General features: G+C 38.5%; 1 protein-coding gene across 5 annotated transcripts in view; it reads right to left on the bottom strand.

The window, feature by feature from the left end:
* Positions 1 to 19,197, bottom strand: part of RPP30 (ribonuclease P/MRP subunit p30) — a 33,626-nt gene extending 14,429 nt beyond the window's left edge. For 2 of the 5 annotated variants that reach the window (XM_004449984.5, XM_071215761.1), the window contains exons 1-6: positions 19,074 to 19,197; positions 16,349 to 16,404; positions 15,510 to 15,566; positions 14,919 to 14,993; positions 12,149 to 12,220; positions 6,614 to 6,703 (exon numbers count right to left, since the gene is read on the bottom strand). In XM_004449984.5, the coding sequence (XP_004450041.2) occupies positions 6,614 to 6,703; positions 12,149 to 12,220; positions 14,919 to 14,993; positions 15,510 to 15,566; positions 16,349 to 16,404; positions 19,074 to 19,155 (432 nt within the window). In that variant the 5' untranslated portion in view covers positions 19,156 to 19,197. The remainder of the gene's footprint in view (positions 1 to 6,613; positions 6,704 to 12,148; positions 12,221 to 14,918; positions 14,994 to 15,509; positions 15,567 to 16,348; positions 16,405 to 19,073) is intronic. The other 3 variants (XM_058298734.2, XM_071215762.1, XM_004449985.5) reach the window with 2 other exon arrangements.
* Between the last annotated feature and the right edge of the window lie 223 nt (positions 19,198 to 19,420).

Genomic DNA, 19,420 nt, shown 5'->3' with positions numbered 1-19,420 from the left:
GTTAGAGCATCCGTCTACCACAGGGGAGGTCCACGGTTCAAACCCCGGGCCTCCTTGACCCGTGTAGAGCTGGCCCATGTGCAGTGCTGATGCGCGCAAGGAGTGCCAAGCCACGCAGGGGTGTCCCCCGCGTAGGGGAGCCCCATGCGCAAAGAGTGCGCCCCATAAGGAGAGCAGCCCAGCGCTAAGTGCAGCCTGCCAAAGAATGGCGCCGCCCACACGGAGAGCTGACACAACAAGATGATGAAACAAAAAGAAACACAGATTCCTGTGCCGCTGACAAAAGAAGCGGACAAAGACGACGATGCAGCAAATAGACACAGAGAACAGACAACGGGGAGGGGGGGAGGGGGTGAAATAAATAAATCTTTAAAAAAATAAAATGAAATAAAATTGCTAAGAAAACTCTAGGATGGAGGAATTAAAGATAATGTGCTATTGAAGAATACGAACATTTCTTTCATACCATCTTAAATTTTCAGATAGATAAAATACAGACTCATTACCTAGATTCATGACTCTAAGAACATTTTAATGCAAATTGCTTTAAACTCATCAAATGATTGTTCATTATTAGACTCTTCATAAGTAGCAACAGTGCCTGCCTGATTGGCTTTTGTCTGAATTTCTGACCAAAGGCTCTGGAAGGACCCATAATCAGATTTTTTTTACTAATGAGAAATAACAGTCATAAGAGTGTCACAAACCAAGAGCAGGTGTGTGATACTTGAATGAAGAGGCATGGTGATAAAATACCAAAAACTAAGCAATTCTTTAGAGAAAGAAAAAGGAAGAAAATGGAGAGTTGATTATTGGGACAATAAACAGATTACCTATTAATTTCATTAAAAATCATTCTCTATTGAATTCAAAAGGATGGCATCCATTTGGTTATCTTTTTTTATGAACATGTAATTTGTTCAGGATTCACAAATCAAAGTAACATAAAAAAGCAATAAAAATCATACAGTCTTACTTGTATCCCTGTATCCATCTGTCCCACCCCCACCACCCACAATCATTTTTATTAGTTTCTTATGTCTCCTTCCAGTTTCTTCATTCAAATACAAGCAAATTTGAATATACATATATATATATATATTTTTTTTTTTTTTTCCTTCCCTAAAAGGTAGCCTTTTAAGGCTTGTTCTAACTAACATGAAGGCCTTTCCATGAAGCTCATAACTTTCTCAGCCTATTTTATACCTGGAGAGTATTCCAGTGCATAGGTTTATCATATATTTAACTAGGCACCTACTGAAAGACTTTGGGTTGTTTTAATATATTGGCAGACTAAACACTTAAATGGAATTGCTGAGTCAGAGAGTAAATATATTTATAATTTGATAGTTGTTACCAAATTACCCTCCATAGGATTTGTTCAATTTATATACTCAGAAACAATGTATGAGAGGGACTACTCTCCCACAGCCTTACAACAGAATGTATCATCAAACTTCTGAGTTTTTCCAGATAGATGCTTTTGATGTAGATTTCTTGTTATGAATTTAAGCATTTTTCATGTTTAAAGACCATTTATATTTTCTTTCCTGTGAAATGCTTTTTTTTGTATTCTTAATCCATTTTTTTAGATTGTCTGTTTTTTTCAAAAACAAAACAAAACACATCATTTTTAGGAATGATATGAGTGAAGATATTTCTCCCAGCTTGTCGTTACTCTTTTAACTTTGTTTCTGGTGTGTGTTATCATATAGATTTTTTTTATATTGGCAAGTCTGCTGGGTCAATAAAGCACTAACATTTAGGTTCACAATATATGTAATGAAAAATAAAGTTTACAGAGCACTCACACCCAGTACAAGGATACATGGCATGATTCCTGGAACTAAGGTCAATGCTTCAGGCACTATTTATTGGACATCTCTGGGTGGGGATTAATTGGAACACGAAGACAGAAATGTATTAGGGTTAAAGGAAGTGCCTGGGGGAAGAAAACATCAGAGTATAAAACATATAGGGGAAACGGACTTTGGCCCAGTGGTTAGGGCGTCCGTCTACCATATGGGAGGTCCGCGGTTCAAACCCCAGGCTTCCTTGACCCGTGTGGAGCTGGCCATGCGCAGCGCTGATGCGCGCAAGGAGTGCCGTGCCACGCAAGGGTGTCCCCCGCGTGGGGGAGCCCCACGCGCAAGGAGTGCGCCCGTGAGGAGAGCCGCCCAGCGTGAAAAGAAAGAGCAGCCTGCCCAGGAATGGCGCCGCCCACACTTCCCGTGCCGCTGACGACAACAGAAGCGGACAAAGAAACAAGACGCAGCAAATAGACACCAAGAACAGACAACCAGGGGAGGGGGGAAATTAAATAAATAAAATAAATCTTAAAAAAAAAACAAAAAAACAAAAACATATAGGATTACTGAAAATAACTCAATGAACTTGGAGTCATTGTTAAATGGCAATAACAATCAAAAGAAATCAAAAGGAAGGTAATATACAGATGCTGCTTTAAGAATATTATTCTCAAAACCTGAATTCATAAAGCTCATGTTTTAAAATATGAAATTATTCTGTGCTTAACAAAGAATTCTGCTGTAAAATAACTTTAAATAGATTTCCCAGCATGGGAAATGATGGTAGAATTGGAAACAGAGGGCTTGGATCCAAATCCCAAAGAGATATTTAACTCTGTGTGAGCCACAAATTACCCGAGCTTCAATTCCCTTACCGATCTAAGACATAATTAACATCTACTCTACCCTAAAGCTGCTGAGCTATATAGCATGTGTGAAAGGACTAAACATTAAAGTGCTAAATAATTAGAAATAATTTTATTACCCATGACAAGGGGGGTACATCCAACTTTTTTCAAAACATGTCTATCACATGATAAGCTGTGATTTCCATGCAAGTTCCTAGACTCCAGAGGAGGCTTGTAGGAGATTGTAGAGAGAATTAGGGCAGTTGAAATTACTTAAGCATGTGGAGATGACAAAAGAGATGAGAGCTGTAGAGGATATAAATGAAGTGATCTGTTATGTTTTAGCTCTTGAGCCTTCCTTCATACTCCCAACCTTCTGAGGCACTAATTCTCATGTGGCTTCTTGCCTTTAAATAATGACTTACCTATCTTAATGTTCCTGATTTTCACCAAAATAAAAGGGGGGAAAACTATCCAAATTAGGAAGATCTCTGCTGTTTTATGTAACAAATGATACACATGTATCTATACAACAACACTATTTACCCTGAACAACCTGGACACATCTAATTTTATTTTTCCAGCTTTCTCTGTCAAATGAAAATCAGGTAAATAAACGAACAGGGACTTTTATGTTTCCTGATCAATTCACACTGTAGCCCACTTCTATACTAGAAGACTAAAAATATTCCTGTGCAGCTATCCCCCCATTCCATCAACTAGTTTTTATTAAACAACATATGTAAAATGTTCACACCAGGGGGAAAAAAGGGAGACATTATGCTAAATACTGCATATCGCTCTCACTTGTCAAATTTTTAGTTTTCAGAATTCTTAACTAGAAAAATGTGGGAATTAAGCCAAAAATACCCATCAAACAACAGCCCCTTTCCTGAACTTACAGATGGAACTGAGGGGGTGGGATGTCCTAGTACTGCTGTCTTGGGTGCCATTCCCCTTGTCATGCCGTCTGAGTGCCCCTGTTCCCCCGTGCATATGCCTCCTGACAAACACTGACAACCAGCAAGCGACTAGCTGCAAGCAGAATTTGGCCAGGATCCCCAAACTGTATGCTGATTTGCAAAGACAGATGCATTCATTCAGTTAACAATTTTTAGGGAGGACTCATTGTAGACAAGGTATTGGGGTAATTTAAAAAGGACTATGACACAGTTGGTGTTCTTTAGAAGCACACAGTCTGGTTTCAATAGTAAGATGCTTTCAGAAGAAACCCAACTGAAAGTCCTCACCAGTCATTTGGAATCTTACCACTGTAATGGGACATGAACAATGTGCTGCGCTTTACTGTCTATTCCATGGACTTGTCCTTAGTGTGACATGCTACTATCTCCTCCCAACCAAGAACACAGTAGTGTATGTGGGTTTATTCAGGCAAAGCCATCTACAAAAAGGTCTTCCCAGTTCATTAAGTTAAAGAGAAAGGTAAAAAAAATTATAAGTGTAACAGCAATTTGCAGAGTAGCTGTACTGCTTAACTCCAGTGGGTGCCATTTACAGAGACTGCTGCCTCTGGAGAGGAACAATACAAGAGGCCAATAGGACTGTCACATTGGGTACTGGATTAGTCTGTGGCTTTTAGCATATGTATTTGGTGGCACATCAGAGATCTAATATGACAGGGAATCAAAGAGAAATGTTCCAAGCCCAAGGCTGAACAGCTGAATGGCTTTTCCTTGTTAGCATTCAATTTCCCATATTTGATAAATGAGCTGTTGTTCAACACAGATCTCAAATTCTGAAATGTGATAATTTGGATTTGTGTGTGTGTGTATTTATTTATTTATAAGTACTGACCAGAATGTAGGAAACAGTGATTTGAGTACAACCAATATTGTCATATGTTCAGTAGTAATTGCAGGGTTTACCAGAAAAGAGCTGTTTTATATTTTTTCCTTTAAATATATGACTTTAAAATCTGGGAAGTGGATATGCCTTAAGTGACTGAGCTCCCTCCTACCACACAGGAGGTCCTTGGTTCAGTTCCCCGTGACTCCTAAAAAAGAGAGCAAGTTGGTGCAACAGGCAGTCACGGCAAGTTGACACAACAAGATAATGCAACAAGAGACACAAGAAGAAAAAATATAATGAAAGACACAACAAAGCAGGAAGTGGAGGTTCCCAGGGCCTCCTAAAGAAGATCAGCCAGACTGCGAGCTGATGCAATGGGCAGGCGTGGCAAGCTGATGCAACATGATGATGCAACAAGAGGGACAAGAAGAAAAAGATAATGAGAGACAAAACAAAGCAGGGAACAAAGGTGACTCAAGTGATTAGGCACCTCCCTCCCACATTGGAGGTCCCAGGTTTGGTTCCCAGTGCCTCCTAAGAAGAAACAAGGAAGACCAACAGACACAGGAAATGCAAACAATGAGGGGGTGGAGAGAAATAAGTTTAAAAAATAAATCTAAAATCCATGGTACTTTTCAAGCACAATTTCAGTAACGTATTTTTAGAGGTAACAACATATGCTAACTTAAATTTTCCAAAGTGGATTTAAACTTTACACACCATATAGATCAATTTTCTCCTCTTTCACTGTCCCCCCCCAATTCTCAGCATCAAACCAACTCTTTAGCACCAAAGATAGAGAAACAAAATTGAGGAAGTTTTGATTCTACAAAACAGAAGTTTTCCTTTCTAAAAGAATGGGGAGCTGCCTACTTTGAAAAAAATGTTTAAAGTTTTTAATTTTCCAATTCTGACAAGACTGAGTATGTAATTTTTGGACTGTATTTGTTAGAACCCCTTTTCTTCTTTCATAGTAGTTTTTGAGAATGGGCGACTAAATAGTTTCAGAAAGCACATTCTAAAAAAGCATCCTAAGTTTTCCTAGGATCTGGCTCATGATGCAAACAGTTAACAAGTATGCTGACCTTACAGCTACCAAAATAGTTATTGTTGTGAATATTACCTATATGAGGCAATGGGAAGGGACTAAGACCTATAAGGCAGCACAACAAAATGGAAGATGAAGGATAGGAGAAAACAAGAGAAAACTACGTAGCAGAGAGAGGAACAAAAAGTTCCCTGAACGCATGGCCACTCTCTTAGGTTACTGTAAAAGTTTCTACGTGAACCAGTGTATTCAATGCAGTTTAATTTTACATGAACACTTCTGGGTGATTTCCATGTCCTTCTTCCTCTTGTCCCTCCTTAGCGTACTAGTGCCTCAGGAACCCTCTCCATTCTCTTCCCTTTCCCTTCTTTCCTTTTTTAAAAGATATATTTTTTATTTATTTCTCTCCCCTTCCCCGTCCCGCTCAGGTGTCTACTCTGTGTCCATTCACTATGTGTTCTATGTCCACTTGTATTTTTGTCAGCGGCACCCAGAATCTGTGTCTCTTGCTGTGTCACCTCTCTGTGTGTGCGGTGCCATTCCTGGGCATGCTGCACTTTTTTCACACTGAACGGCTCTCCTTATGGGGTACAGTCCTTGTGCATGGGGCTTCCTCACGTGGGGGGCACCCCTGCGTGGCACAGCACTCTTTGTGCACATCAGCACTATGTGTGGGCCAGCTCATCACATGGGTCAGGAGGCCCTGGGTTTGAACCTTGGAACTCCCACATAGTAGGCAGACGCCCTATCCGCTGGGCCAAATCCGTTTCCCTCCCCTTCTTTCTTTACTGCTCAGCTCCCTCGATATTTAGGTATTAAGTATCCATCATTATCACCTACCCTCCTAAGAAAGATCCTCTAATTTTCAGTTTCTTGGGTCTTTAAAAAACATCTTAAAATATTACTGGATTGTTTTACTTTAAAGTTTTCTTTCTCCATTTAGAAAAATTTATGAAAATTTTCTTTTCTAAAACTGACTCCTATTATCTAGGCCTTTGTTTTCTCCTCTAAGACCATAAACCAGTCTTTCTGCCCCTTTTCTAATTTGTTAATGTGTATTTCTATAGATTCAAGTATAGAATGGAAAGTATAATACTTACCACATTAATAGGGGGCCTTTTGAAGTAAAACGGTAGTTTCTCTGTTACAGTAATGCAGACTAAATCTACATCTAAATGTGTGCAAGCAACCTGTCAAGAAGAAAAAAAAAATAGGTAAAGCCAAAAGGAAATCTGGCACCTCTATGAATAGGAAATAGAACAAGGTTTGTGGCTCCTATCACTCTACTGAGTAGCTGAAGAAATATTAACATGGCATTGCCAAGGGCATTTTGTTCAAATACCAGTGGAAACAGTTTACATAAATAGTCAAAGTAGAATTGTTACAAAGCAAATGATAATGAATTTATTTTTTTCAACTTTTAATTTCCCTTTCCTTTGTTCTAAATTTCCTATTATATATCAATCAAAAAAATGTGCATTTATGTCCAAAAGAAATTTGAAACTGCTTACAAAAAAATACTTATTAGGTAAAATAAACAGATAAAAATATCAGGACAAATGGAAAATCAGGGAAGGAAAATAAAGCTGGGAAAAGGTTAATAGCATAAGAGTGCAAGCCAGATGGCACTGCTAAAAAAATGCAAATCTGGCTCTGCTTTTGCCAGTTTTTGATTTACAATGATAAGAACTGGCTGTTTTGTACTGCATTAAAAATAAAGCTTACTGATAATACTGGTGTGTACAGCCTTGATGAACAAATTCAAACTGCCATGGTAGCCATGCTAATAAACCAGTATCAGTGGCACGGACAAATGGGAAGAGCAGAGGAGGAAAGGTGAAGAGGGGGTAATAATGGTCTGTAGGATTGGCTCCAGCCTTAGCAGTGGCAGGAATGTCATACCTTACCCTTTTCCTTCAGTATCCCCATTTTGGTAACCACTACCTCCACTCCCCCAGCCTACCCCACCACCAGAGGGCTTTAGAAAGCAAGTAATAGTCAGAGCTGCCTGGCTTTAAGACACAGTAACTTGCGAAGCAGACTTGGTCCAGTTGTTAGGGCGTCTGCCTACCACTGGGGAGGTCCGCAGTTCAAACCCCGGGCCTCCTTGACCCGTGTGGAGCTGGCCCACGCGCAGTACTGACGCGCACAAGGAGTGCCGTCCCCCGCGTAGGGGAGCCCCACGTGCAAGGAATGCGCCCCGTAAGGAATGCCGCCCAGCATGAAAGAAAGTGCAGCCTGCCCAAGAATGGTGTCACACACACGGAGAGATGACATAACAAGATGACACAACAAAAAGAAACACAGATTCCCATGACAACAACCGAAGCGGACAAAAAAGAAGACACGGCAAGTAGACACAGAGAACAGACAACCGGGGTGGGGTTGGGGAAGGGGGGGCGAAGGGGAGAGAAATAAATAAATCTTAAAAAAAAAAAAAAAAAAATAAGACACAGTAATTCAATAAGCCTGGGAAGGAATGTTGCTTTGGCAGAAACACTTGGCTCATAAAGAATCTGTCCCATCCCAACTGCTACAGCTGTCTAATTTATAAAATAATCATTACATGTTTGATAAGAATGGATGAATAATTTTTCATTTTCAAACAATCACACTGGCAAACATCAAAAAGTTTGGTAATACATTCCTGAAATGGGAATGGGTAAGCAGGTACTCATAGGGTCTTTAAATCAGTACCAGGTTTTGAAAAGAATTCTGGCAGTAGCAATTTAAATGTTAAATGCAGACACCATTTGGCCCAGCAATATCACTGTATCTAGATAGACTTTAGAAAATATTGTATAGATATCCAGCCTATAATTTTTCAAGGTTATTAGTATAAACATAGTCACTGTAACACCAATTGCAAAAGACTAGGCACAATCAGACAATTTTACATAAATAAATTATAGTTCCTTTATAAAACAGGATATGGTAACTCCTTAAAGGAAATGAATTAGATTTCTTATTGACCTACGGAACAATCTCCCAAATATATTGTTAGGGGAGAGGAACACAGTGTTTGGTAGGAAGGAAAGAATAAGGGAGAAAGGGAAGGAAACGAAGGACTAAGTAAACAGTATTTCTAAAAAGATACAGGTAAGAACTGTTAGTGGTTGCCTCTGGAGAAAAAAGAGGGAGTTTTAGGTGGGAGGAAGGCATACTTTTCAATGCATACTGTTTTGTACTGTTTGAATTTATTAACATGAACATAAATTATTTTTCAGTTAAAAAAAGCTAATTAATTTTCAAAAGCCTGTTAAACATTCTTCCTTGGAATAACGCTAAATTGGTTAACTTTTTACTTACACATTGCTCCTTTTTTCCTTCTGCTATGTAAAAATGGCAAATTAAATAGTACCCTTGCATTGGCTTAAGAATGTGCATTATAATAAACTTTCAGTTACAAAAGACAGCTCCACTTGGCTCTCTCTGGCACTTCAAACCCAAATGTCACAAACTGAATTCTTTTGCTATTTAGCATTCTATTAATCAAATGTTCAACTGATAACTATAAACAAGAGCTAGTGTTAATATAACAGAAATACATGCCAAATCATTGAAAAAAGATTATATCCAATATTGTTTTAGTATTAAAAATCTTCTTGTGGTTTTCTCTGAAAACTGGCAGGTTAAATACAAATTTATATCAGTTGTCCTTAACCTGTTCTTGGTCAGAGCCTCCTATGAAGATTTAAGGAAAGTGCACTCCCAGAAAAATGCACACACACACTTTTGCATTTATGGGCAGAAAGAGGACAGGATGGTAGTAGCTCACAGCCCTTCCCCCCTTTATGGACGTCGGATTAACACATCTTGGTATTTTATGATAAGTATTACGCAAGGAAGAGTCAGTCTTACCTAGAGAAGAGATGCCTACAAATAATGGCTCTCAACCTTAGGTACACAGAAATCTCCTGAAGACTCTGTGAAAAATGGAGATTACCAGGCCCCACCATCAGTAATTCTCCTTCAGTAATTAGGGCCTGGAAGCCTGCACTTTAACAAACACCCCAGGGAGTTCTGAAACAGGTGGAGGCAGACCCACCTTGAAAAACACTGCTTTTAAAGAAACTCCCTTTCCTCAAGAGCCTGAGGTATAGGTAGTATACTCTAAAACAGTGCTCTTCAAAGGATAGGACATAGACTTTGGGAGCATAAACGAAAGACTAGAACTTCTATTTCCATTTACTTTTTAATTCCCTCTTTTTAATATTCCTGTTTAGTTCTGCATATGTATTATTTTATAAATCACATCGGTATAATGGGACACACAGTAGTTTATAAGAAAATAAACATACATCTATTGGGGATGCAGGCTCAATTTGATAGAAGAGAAAAATAGGTGTCAGGTTAAATTATCAGCTCTGACTCTCTGCTGGTATGCAGTAGAGCTAGGACTTTTGGGTTTCAGAACATGCAGTGATTTTTGCATAGCAGGTTTATTTATCTCAATAACTTGTTTTTCTCAGACTCTCAAAAAGTTTGAATTTGCTGAACACATACTTGATGGTGGGTAGAGTAGTCAGAAACATTCTGGAAGATGGCAGAACACTACAGATAATTCACAAAATATTTTGCTTGGAATTAACTATTTAGTTTAATTTTGTATAGATATACTGAAAGAGTTACATGAAAACACAGTTTATTAAAACTTGAATATGTCCCTCCTCTTATCTGTTCAGATCTTATCCATTCTTTAAGACTTGGTTGAAGTTAGAGTACTCCCTCTAATAGAAAAAAATTATCATTAGAAAATAATAATTATTAGAAAATAATATTAGAAAATAATAATTTTAAAATTCTCTTTTAAATATGAAGCTTTTCTAAGTATATCATGGTTTGGAATCAGGTCAAATGCAAGCAGTCTGTTGCTTAACAGTTTGTATTCTGTGATTTTATTCATTAGGTTTGTAACTTTATTCTCTAGAATTTTTACAGGAAATTCTTGCAGAATGCAATATTCTAAAGCTAACTCAGGTATCTAAGATGAATCATAACTACATATACACACATGTATATATGTACATCTGTTTATATATGTGCACAATAGGTATACATGTATATATATACACATACATAAATAAATAATACACATCTGTCCCAATTATCCTAACGGACTCTTGTGAGGATTATATAAATAAACATGCAAGTCTTTGGAAAGTTACATAAATGTACAGCTTTCAGGGAAAATGTTACGTTTGGTTTGTTTGTGTTTCTAAACATTAGCACATGGCATGCTCTTCAAATTAATTAAAAAATCAATGTACTACAAAAAAATCTAGTACATTGCCAACTTTTGGTCTATATCATCACTGAGTGACAAAATTAAATTGTTGTTAACAAATTGCATTTTATTTTATTTTCCCTTCCCCTCCTCACCACCCTTGCTCTCCCAGGGGGCTGAGACACTGGCAGTATCTGCTATTTAACAAATCTGAAAATGCCTATGACCCTCCTTATACTGTACACACCAATAGTTTCAGCACCAAATTAGACTCTCCTGTGGAATTTGAAAAACCAGATACCTAGACTCAACTCTAAAACCAACAGAATCAGAATCTCCAGTGGTAAGAACTGAAATATACCTGATTTTTAAAATTCCAAAGAGGTCGCTGATGATTAAAAATCACTGGCTTCTAGTCACATCTTTTTCTGAAAAAGAATTCTCAAAAATCACTATAGCTGAGTATTTTATAAAGGCAATCACCACATAAAGGTAGACATTCATGGATAATTTGTGCTGTTTTCTTCCATTAATATAAATAATTGAGAGCTGATAGCATGCTTCCAAAACTAAATTGATCACACATCACCCTCCTTACTCAATAGCTCCATCTCCTGGATAAGCTTGGGGAAAATCTTCCTACAATTTTAGAACAGATTTGGCTTTAAAATGAGCTGTGCTGTAAAATTAAAACAAAGACCACTATATTTCTCTTCTGCAATATCCTTTTGACAGATGGATATATACATATATTTTTAACCCAGATAAAGAACTTTCTAAAAGTGGCTATACTTCATTTTACACAGCAAAACATATTCCTGAAAAACTTCATTACAGTTGATTTTTTTCCCTTACTGTAACCATTTAAAGTGCCCATACATGTTACTCCTTTTCCTCCTGAAAAGTCACTGAAATGGCAATTTAAAAAGTATTAAAGGAATTAAATTCATAAAGGCTCTCAGAATAGGAGGGGAGATGGTATCAGCAGCATGGAAAGAAGAAAGTTAAAGCAGAGTAGGAGCTTTTATGCTACAGTAGAACCTTACCCCAATCTTCCCTCCTAGTTAACAGAGCAGAAATAGAAATGACTTTAAAACTAGAAAGAGATGGACCAACTTTATCTTAGAAAAGTTTAAATAGGCAAATGAATAAAACAGATAAAGAAACATTAAGAAAAAACTTACAATGGGCTCCTTTAATCCGAGCCCATCAAATGTCTTAAAAAAAATGAATAAAAAAAGAACATGTCACCTAAATACATCCCCATGAAATTTCAGAACTCCAAGTACAAATAAAAAATCCTAAAAGTTTCCAAAGGGGGCAGAAATAGGCCACCTACAAAGTAAAAACATTAGACTTCTTACATGAAATAATGAACACTATTCTCTTTTACTTCTCTGTTACTTACATGAAAAAGTTTTTCTGTCTTTGGAAAAACTGCAACAATATCATATAGCCGAACCCTTGAAGAAGTTGCTCTCTAGTAATATAAACATAAGAATGTTATCATACAGTAACAGAAAATATAAAATACAATTGTGCCCAATCATCTATCTACACTATATTTCAATCACATACACCTCTAAGCTGCCACTGACATTTCTGCTTTGCTTTCTATGTTGGCAGAAAAGACCTTACTTGTAAATGCATGAGAATTTAGATACCAACACCCACCCCCACCAGCCATCCTCCTTCTCTCCTACATTTAGTAAGCTTAACATTGGGTCTGAGATATAAAAATCAAATCAGATAGTCCTTTCTTGCGCTCACAATCCAGTGGAGGAGCCTGACAAACATTTAGTGAGTCTGGGTAAGAGGGACTCAAAATCATTTAAGACCAGTAAGTCTGCCTTCAACAAAATCCACCATTTTACTGTGAGACAAAAATAGACATGATTAAATGTGATATGTCCTATGAAATATACATGATTGTGATGCAATTATGATCACAATAATACTGTTAATACAAATTAAAAGCTGATGTGCAAAAAATAACAGAGTTCTAGGACAGGAGAGGAATGCATTAAAGGTAAATAATTATTGTTTTTTTAAAAAAAGATACCTTCAAATTTATGTTGCATGTGTATGTACACACAAAGACTGGAAAATATGTAAAATCTCCAAACAATGGGATAATGTGTGATATTTCTTTTCATCTGGTTGGCATCTCCTAAATTTTTACATTAAATCTTAGATTGTAAAAAGAAAAAGTATAATAAAAGAGGAGGAAAGTGCTGTGCTTAAGCAGGGAAGAGGACCTGCTGGGCAGACTTGTGCTGAGGCAGGAGAGGCCCCAGTCTTAGAAAAAGCCAAGATCCAGGGTTCTCTGCCCTCCCCCTGCCCACTCCCACTTGGGAAGGGGACAAAAAGGGGCAATAAAGTTGTTTATGATAATAAGAGAAACGAAAATCTTTATAACCTACAAAAAGTCAGCTTCATTTATATCTCTCTGGGCATACAGAACCAGAACACTGCCTGACAACTGCATGGAACTCACTCTTTCCCTGAGCAGCCTCCAGCAAGGGGCACCGATTAGCTCACAGCTGAGAAGTAAGTCCACAATTTCTTTAGCAATGTTTTAAAGGTGGCCAGCATTTCCTCAATTACTCCTGTTCTATGATAGTGATGTCCATACTAGCTAAAGAGAAAAGAACTAGCTGTGCTCCTAAAAGTACACCTGCTCACCTTCTCAAGGATCTCCCTTTCTCTCTCCCCTACTGGCTCCTTACCATCAGCAGGCATACATACTCAAGTCTTGTCCATCTAAACAAACAAAACTGCTATACAGCAAGTCCTCCACCAACCACTCTAAGCTCTCTATTCTCTTATGGAATCAAATTTCTCCAGCAAAGTCAGAATACACACTATCTGTATGTTTTTGCTAAGGCCACCAATGACTTCCCTATCCAACAGACATTTTCTCAGCCCTTCTCTTCCATAATTACTCACGCACATTGGATGCCGCTGACCATTCCCTCCTCCTTTTTCCTTCTCACTTCCTTGGTTTTCATCCTCCTTCTCAGCAGTCCCTTCTCATCCCAATACTAGCTCATCCTCTTCTACTCCACCAATAAATGTTAATATAGCTTGAGACAGTCCTAGACCTCTTCTCACATCAAACTTTGACCAGAGAATCTCATCCACTTCCATAATTTCATTTACTCTTTACAAGGTGACCACTTCCAAATCAGTATCTTTAATTGGAGTCCACCACACCTTTATTTCCAACCACCTATTTGAAGGCTCCATTGGAACTCTCAGGAAAACTCATCATGGCCCACAGGCAATGCCCCAAAACCTGCTTCTTTGAGTGCCCTATCTCAGGAAATGGTACCACTATCTACCTACCTGGCTGCTTAGACTACACCTATATGCAATCAATCACCAAATCCCATCAGTCCTTCCCACTGGATGCCTTTCAAATCCCCTCCTTAAATCCCTCTGATCCATTTTCTATAATGCAAACCTCATAATTTTACCTCCTTGGTTAAAAACCTCAAAAGCTTCTCACTGTTCTTGGAATCCTCACCCACACTTCCTCTCTAACCTCATTTCAGATTAGCCAGCTAACTAGGCTCAACCCAACTAGCCTTGTTTTACCTCCCGAAACACACAATGTTCTCCTTGGCTTCAGGACATCTGTACAATCTGTCCCATCTGTGTGTCTGTGAGAACATTCTCTCCCCAACTTGTCACCTATGTAACACTAATTCTTTATGCTCCAGCTTGAACATAAACTTCCTCAGGATGGCCACCCTGCTAAAAACTCCCAGAGCATCTTTTATTTATCAGCCCTACCTTCTAAACTTTACACACCCTTGTAATTATTATTTTTCAGTGCTTATCTTGCCAATTAAAATCTAAGCTTTTTAAGTTCAATGACTGTGTCTACAATATTCATGGCATTATCCCTAGTACTCAGCTTTATGTCTGGTACATGTGAGCTTAATGAATAAGACTCACCAAAGGATTCTTTGATTGTGTACTGCTATACATAAGCTGTTAGTGGAACAAACATATGTATTACTAAGAGAAATCTGAGGTTAGGGAGAGCAGGCAGTGTCATTGAGTAGGACAGGGAGGATGTCAGCATGGGGTGAGATGAAAAGCCACACTGTCCAACATTAATCAATACAACTTACAGGGCCAAAAAGAGAGAAGAAAAATAATGAACTTACCAAAACGTTGCAGTGAGATGGATCTGAAACAATAATTGTCAGTCTAGTTAAAATTTTAATTGGTCTTGATTTTCCCTGTAAGCAAAAACAGACTATGAAAAAAAGCACAAAATAGATTATACTAAAAGCCACTGACTGTACACTTTGGATAGGTTGTGTGATATGTGAATATCTCAATAATACTACTTGAAAAAAAAAAAAGCACAAAATACAACTAATTGGTTTTACCTTTAACCACCATCACAAAGTATGCACTAAAAGGTACCAGCTATAAGGGACACTGAAGATTAAAAAACAAAACAAAACAAAACAACTAATCATTGTCCACAAGGGATTTATAATCCAACTAGAGAAGTATAGGTGTACATATATTAAATTACAATATGAGATAATCTGAAAGTTGTAGGACTTTAGGCAAGAAGATCATCAAAGAAATTACCAGAGAGATATTAAAAGACTATTTCATGGGAAGAGTTGGGGCTTGATGGAAAAGTAAGGTTGGTAGGCAAAGGAAGGCACAGTCTAGGTTAGAGAACAGTACACATAATTATGTCTGAATTTATTATGCTTTACATACACTAAAACACCTACCTGTACAATTGGTAAAGTTGTAAAGAGTTCAGAAACAGCTACTGGTTTTTCAATTTCCTACAAGAAAAGATAAACAATTTACTTAGATTGTGCATTCTAATGGGATGAAGCATAATGGATAACTTACAAGCGGTTGTCAGAAAAACAATAACTTTTTTAAAAAAGAAAGCTAATTTTTGGTATTCAGAAAGACTACATGATTTTGAAAGAGGGAAGGGGAAGGAAAGGGAAGGGGAAAGGAAGGGGAAGGGAAGGGGAAGGGAAGGGGAAGGGAAGGAAAGGAAAGGAAAGAAAGAGCTGAGAAGCAACTAAGAAGATCAATGAACAGGAGAGACGAAAAACAGTTTTTGGACTGAAATAGCCCATAAAGTTGTTGACCTAAAGAGAAAATTTGCGTATTTTACTAGTATGTTGAAGAAGGAAATCAATTAATGAGTCCATTAAAAAATAAAAAGGACTAAATAATGTGATTATAGTTCAATGATGCACTTTTAAAATGTTACTCAAAGTTATTCATTTAACTTCAAAACAACTTTAAGAATCCTTACACCACGCAGTTCTTCACAAAAATCTTTACAATTTGTACAGTAAGCATCAATTTACAACTATTTTCTTATTTTTTTTATTCTTGAGAAGGAAAATTTAGTAACAACCGGCTGGGCACGGTGGACTCTTGTCCAAAAAGCCAAGCCCGACTCACATCTATTAACATACAAAACAGGAAAATACTGCACAGGAAGAGAGTGCATTTAAGTTCATCTGTAGCTTCCATATTATCAATATAAACACAAATAATTATAAAAACTGGTTTATGATTAAGTTCAGAAATAATGTTTTACCTGTTTCTTTTCCTTAAAGTCAACAACATGATTGATGGCAACAACTGAATAGCCAACTGGAAAAAAAATTAAACATTCCTGTCAAAAATAACATCTCCTTCCGGTACATACAGACCTGTCCCATTTCTAGATGTCAAGACCAGGAAGCAGTTTAGCAGAATGAAGTGCAGGTGCTGGTCTCAGACTGCCTGGTTTTAAATCCAAGTGCTACCACTTAGAATTACTTAACTCTTAAGTTTCAGTTCTTCATCTGTCAAATGGTAATAACAGGACTTACTTCATACAACTTTCATGAGAATTAAATGAAATACTACTACTAAGGTATTTTAGAAGAGATCTGAGATAATACTATTAAGATATTTTAGAAGAGATCTGGCTTTTTTTGAACTCTGATTAGCATGATACTGAACACTATATCGTGTTTTTCCTTTTCAATCATCATTCTCTTTCACTGTCCCTTTGTTCATTTCCATCCTATCAAGTTTATACTTTTTCACTGTCACCTTTATTTTCTCTCATTCTTTTGCTTCTTATCCTTTCTATCTCCTTCAGAAGTCTCTCTCCTAAGGAGAAACGAAGTAGTAACTCCTTCTCACCACTGTCTACTTCCCCTTTGAGCGGCCACCATCAAAACATTGGGAACTTCTTGAGGCTAGGTACTTGCTTTATCATTCTCATCACAGATGACACTGTTCTGGACATTAGAGCTACCAAAAATATCTCTAAACCACAACTTCTATCTTTAAGGTATTTAAACCCTGATGGGGATAGCAGGATATTAATATTAAAAGATAATGCCCTCAATGCCAAAGATGCACTCTGTTGCTAATGGCGGGGTATGGAAAAAGTGCCAAATATATGCTATGGACTACGGTTAGTGGTAATGGTCTGATGATATTATCTCATAATCTGTAAGAAATGATCCACCACAATGTGGTCTGCAGTGTGTTGGTAAAGGGGTGTTGTATGGGAATCCCACACATGCATGATTGTTTTGTAAGTTCACAACTTTTGCAATAAGAATATATATATATATATATAATTTTTAAAATATAATGACTATTAACGAAAAATAGTGGTCTTCCCTCTCATCGGTCTGTCCACCTACCTACCGTCAATCCTTCTTCACTCCCTCCCTTCTTTCCTGCCTTCCTTCTTCCATCTTTTCCTCCTTCAAATGTTTATTGAGCAGCCATCACCTGCCAGGTCTTGTGCTAGGTGCTGAGCACACAGGGTAAATAAGACAGTATAATTCTCATCCTCATCTTTAAGGAGCTTACATTCTATTGGGGAAATAAGGCAATTAAACAGGGAATTGCAAAAAAAAAAAAAAAGTATCTTTGATAATGAAAGTTAAGATTCTATAGGAATCCTGAATAGAGCAGAATGAAGCCTGATATAGGGGGTCAGAAAAAGCCCCTTGGAGAAAAACAAAGCAAAAACCAGAGGGGAAGCAAAGCAAAAACCAGAAGGGAAGAGAAATTCACCTGTACTTTAGCCTTCAATTTCACCCAGTTAGTCAAATCACCCTGTTCCACTTTATAACTATTCTTCCCCTAAGTCTACTCTTACCTTTTTTGTTATATCCCTATTTGGATATCCTTTCTATTTTTGACCACCAATATCCTACTGCCCTTCAGAAATCTAAACTAGGTTTGGCTTCTCCACAAAACTTCTCCTACTTAACTGATTCTTTAGGAATACTTCCCCCAATTAGTCTTTGGTGTAATTATTGTTTAGATGGCACATTTCTGTAGCCTAACATTCATTAGAAAGGAATTATCAAAGACTGTGTGTGTTAAAAGGTCCCAGATAAATGCATAATCTCTCTTTGTACAGATGAGGAATGTCCGAGATTGTCCACTAGATTGTGGTTGCATAGGAAAGGGAAATATCCTACGGATGCCTCATCGAGGGGGGCACGAAGAGATGGTGTAATTCACTTTGCCAAGGAGTGATTTTATCTGGCACCACTTCTAAGAAGTACCAGTATCAGTTCTCACAACAAGCTAAGAACTCCCTTTCTTACTGCAGTAATCTCTTCCTTCTAACTTCTCTTATTTCCTCACTCTACAGTCTAAAAAGACAAAGCCATGTTTAGCCCCCAAAAATTAAAACAGGGGTCTCATTTCAGGGCCTTAGCCACTCTTCCATTCAAATATGAGTTAACACTCTTAATATTTTAGCTACGTTGCGCCCACACTCCACCGCCCACTAGCAAGTATGTCCCGTCCTACACCTACACTCTATCTAACTTATATTATTCAAACACCCACACCCCTATGTTCGTTCTCCCCATTTGTGAGCTCCCACAGTACTCCCTGAATGTGCCCTCGATTCCCTCATTTGCTCACACACTGTCTTGAGAGGCAAGGTGAGGTGGTGTTAAAAGCACTAGCCAAAGAGACTACGCTTGAGGGCTAGTCCTGGCATGGGCCATTCATCAGCTGTGGGGCCCTATGCAAATCTCTCGCCCCCGCCCCCGCCAGGCCTCGGTTTCCCCAACCCTGCAGAAAAGGAGCTTAACTGGGTTACATTCCCCTCAGGCCCTTCAAGTCCCACCGGCCTGGGATCTGATTAACATCAGCTTCCAGGAACCTCGCAAAGACCCCGGGAAACCTGAACGAGGCCTGGCCCCGCCGGGTCCCTCCCAAGCGTGGCTCGATGGTCTGAGGAGTAGAGAGATTGGCCAGGCCCCGCGGCCCGGAAAACCGGGGAGACTCACGGTGAGCGGCATTTTCCACAACCCCGCGGAGAGCCTTCAGCTCGGAGCCCGCTCGCAGGTCCAAATCTGCAAACACCGCCATGCTGAAATCCCACGACCGCCCGCGCGCTCCAGTCTGCGCAGGCGCTGGACCCGCCCTCTCGAGCATGCCGGGAATTGTATTTTACCTGCGCTGTCCAGCAGACTATTTGCTTTAAGGATTCCCGGGGACTTCCTCTGCCTACGAATACCAGAAAAAATGTATGCCAAAGTCAGTAGCCCCACTTCAATCCTTCTTTGTCTTCTGGAATACTTGGTTTCCCCTTGGGAAGGTTCAAATCCCCCATGGTTCTTAAAAAATAATGTAG

This window comes from Dasypus novemcinctus, chromosome 6 (genome assembly GCF_030445035.2).
Source record: "Dasypus novemcinctus isolate mDasNov1 chromosome 6, mDasNov1.1.hap2, whole genome shotgun sequence".
Classification (NCBI taxonomy): Eukaryota; Metazoa; Chordata; class Mammalia; order Cingulata; family Dasypodidae; genus Dasypus; species Dasypus novemcinctus.
Note: the sequence above shows the minus strand (reverse complement) of the source record. Positions and strands in the feature narration are given on the sequence as shown.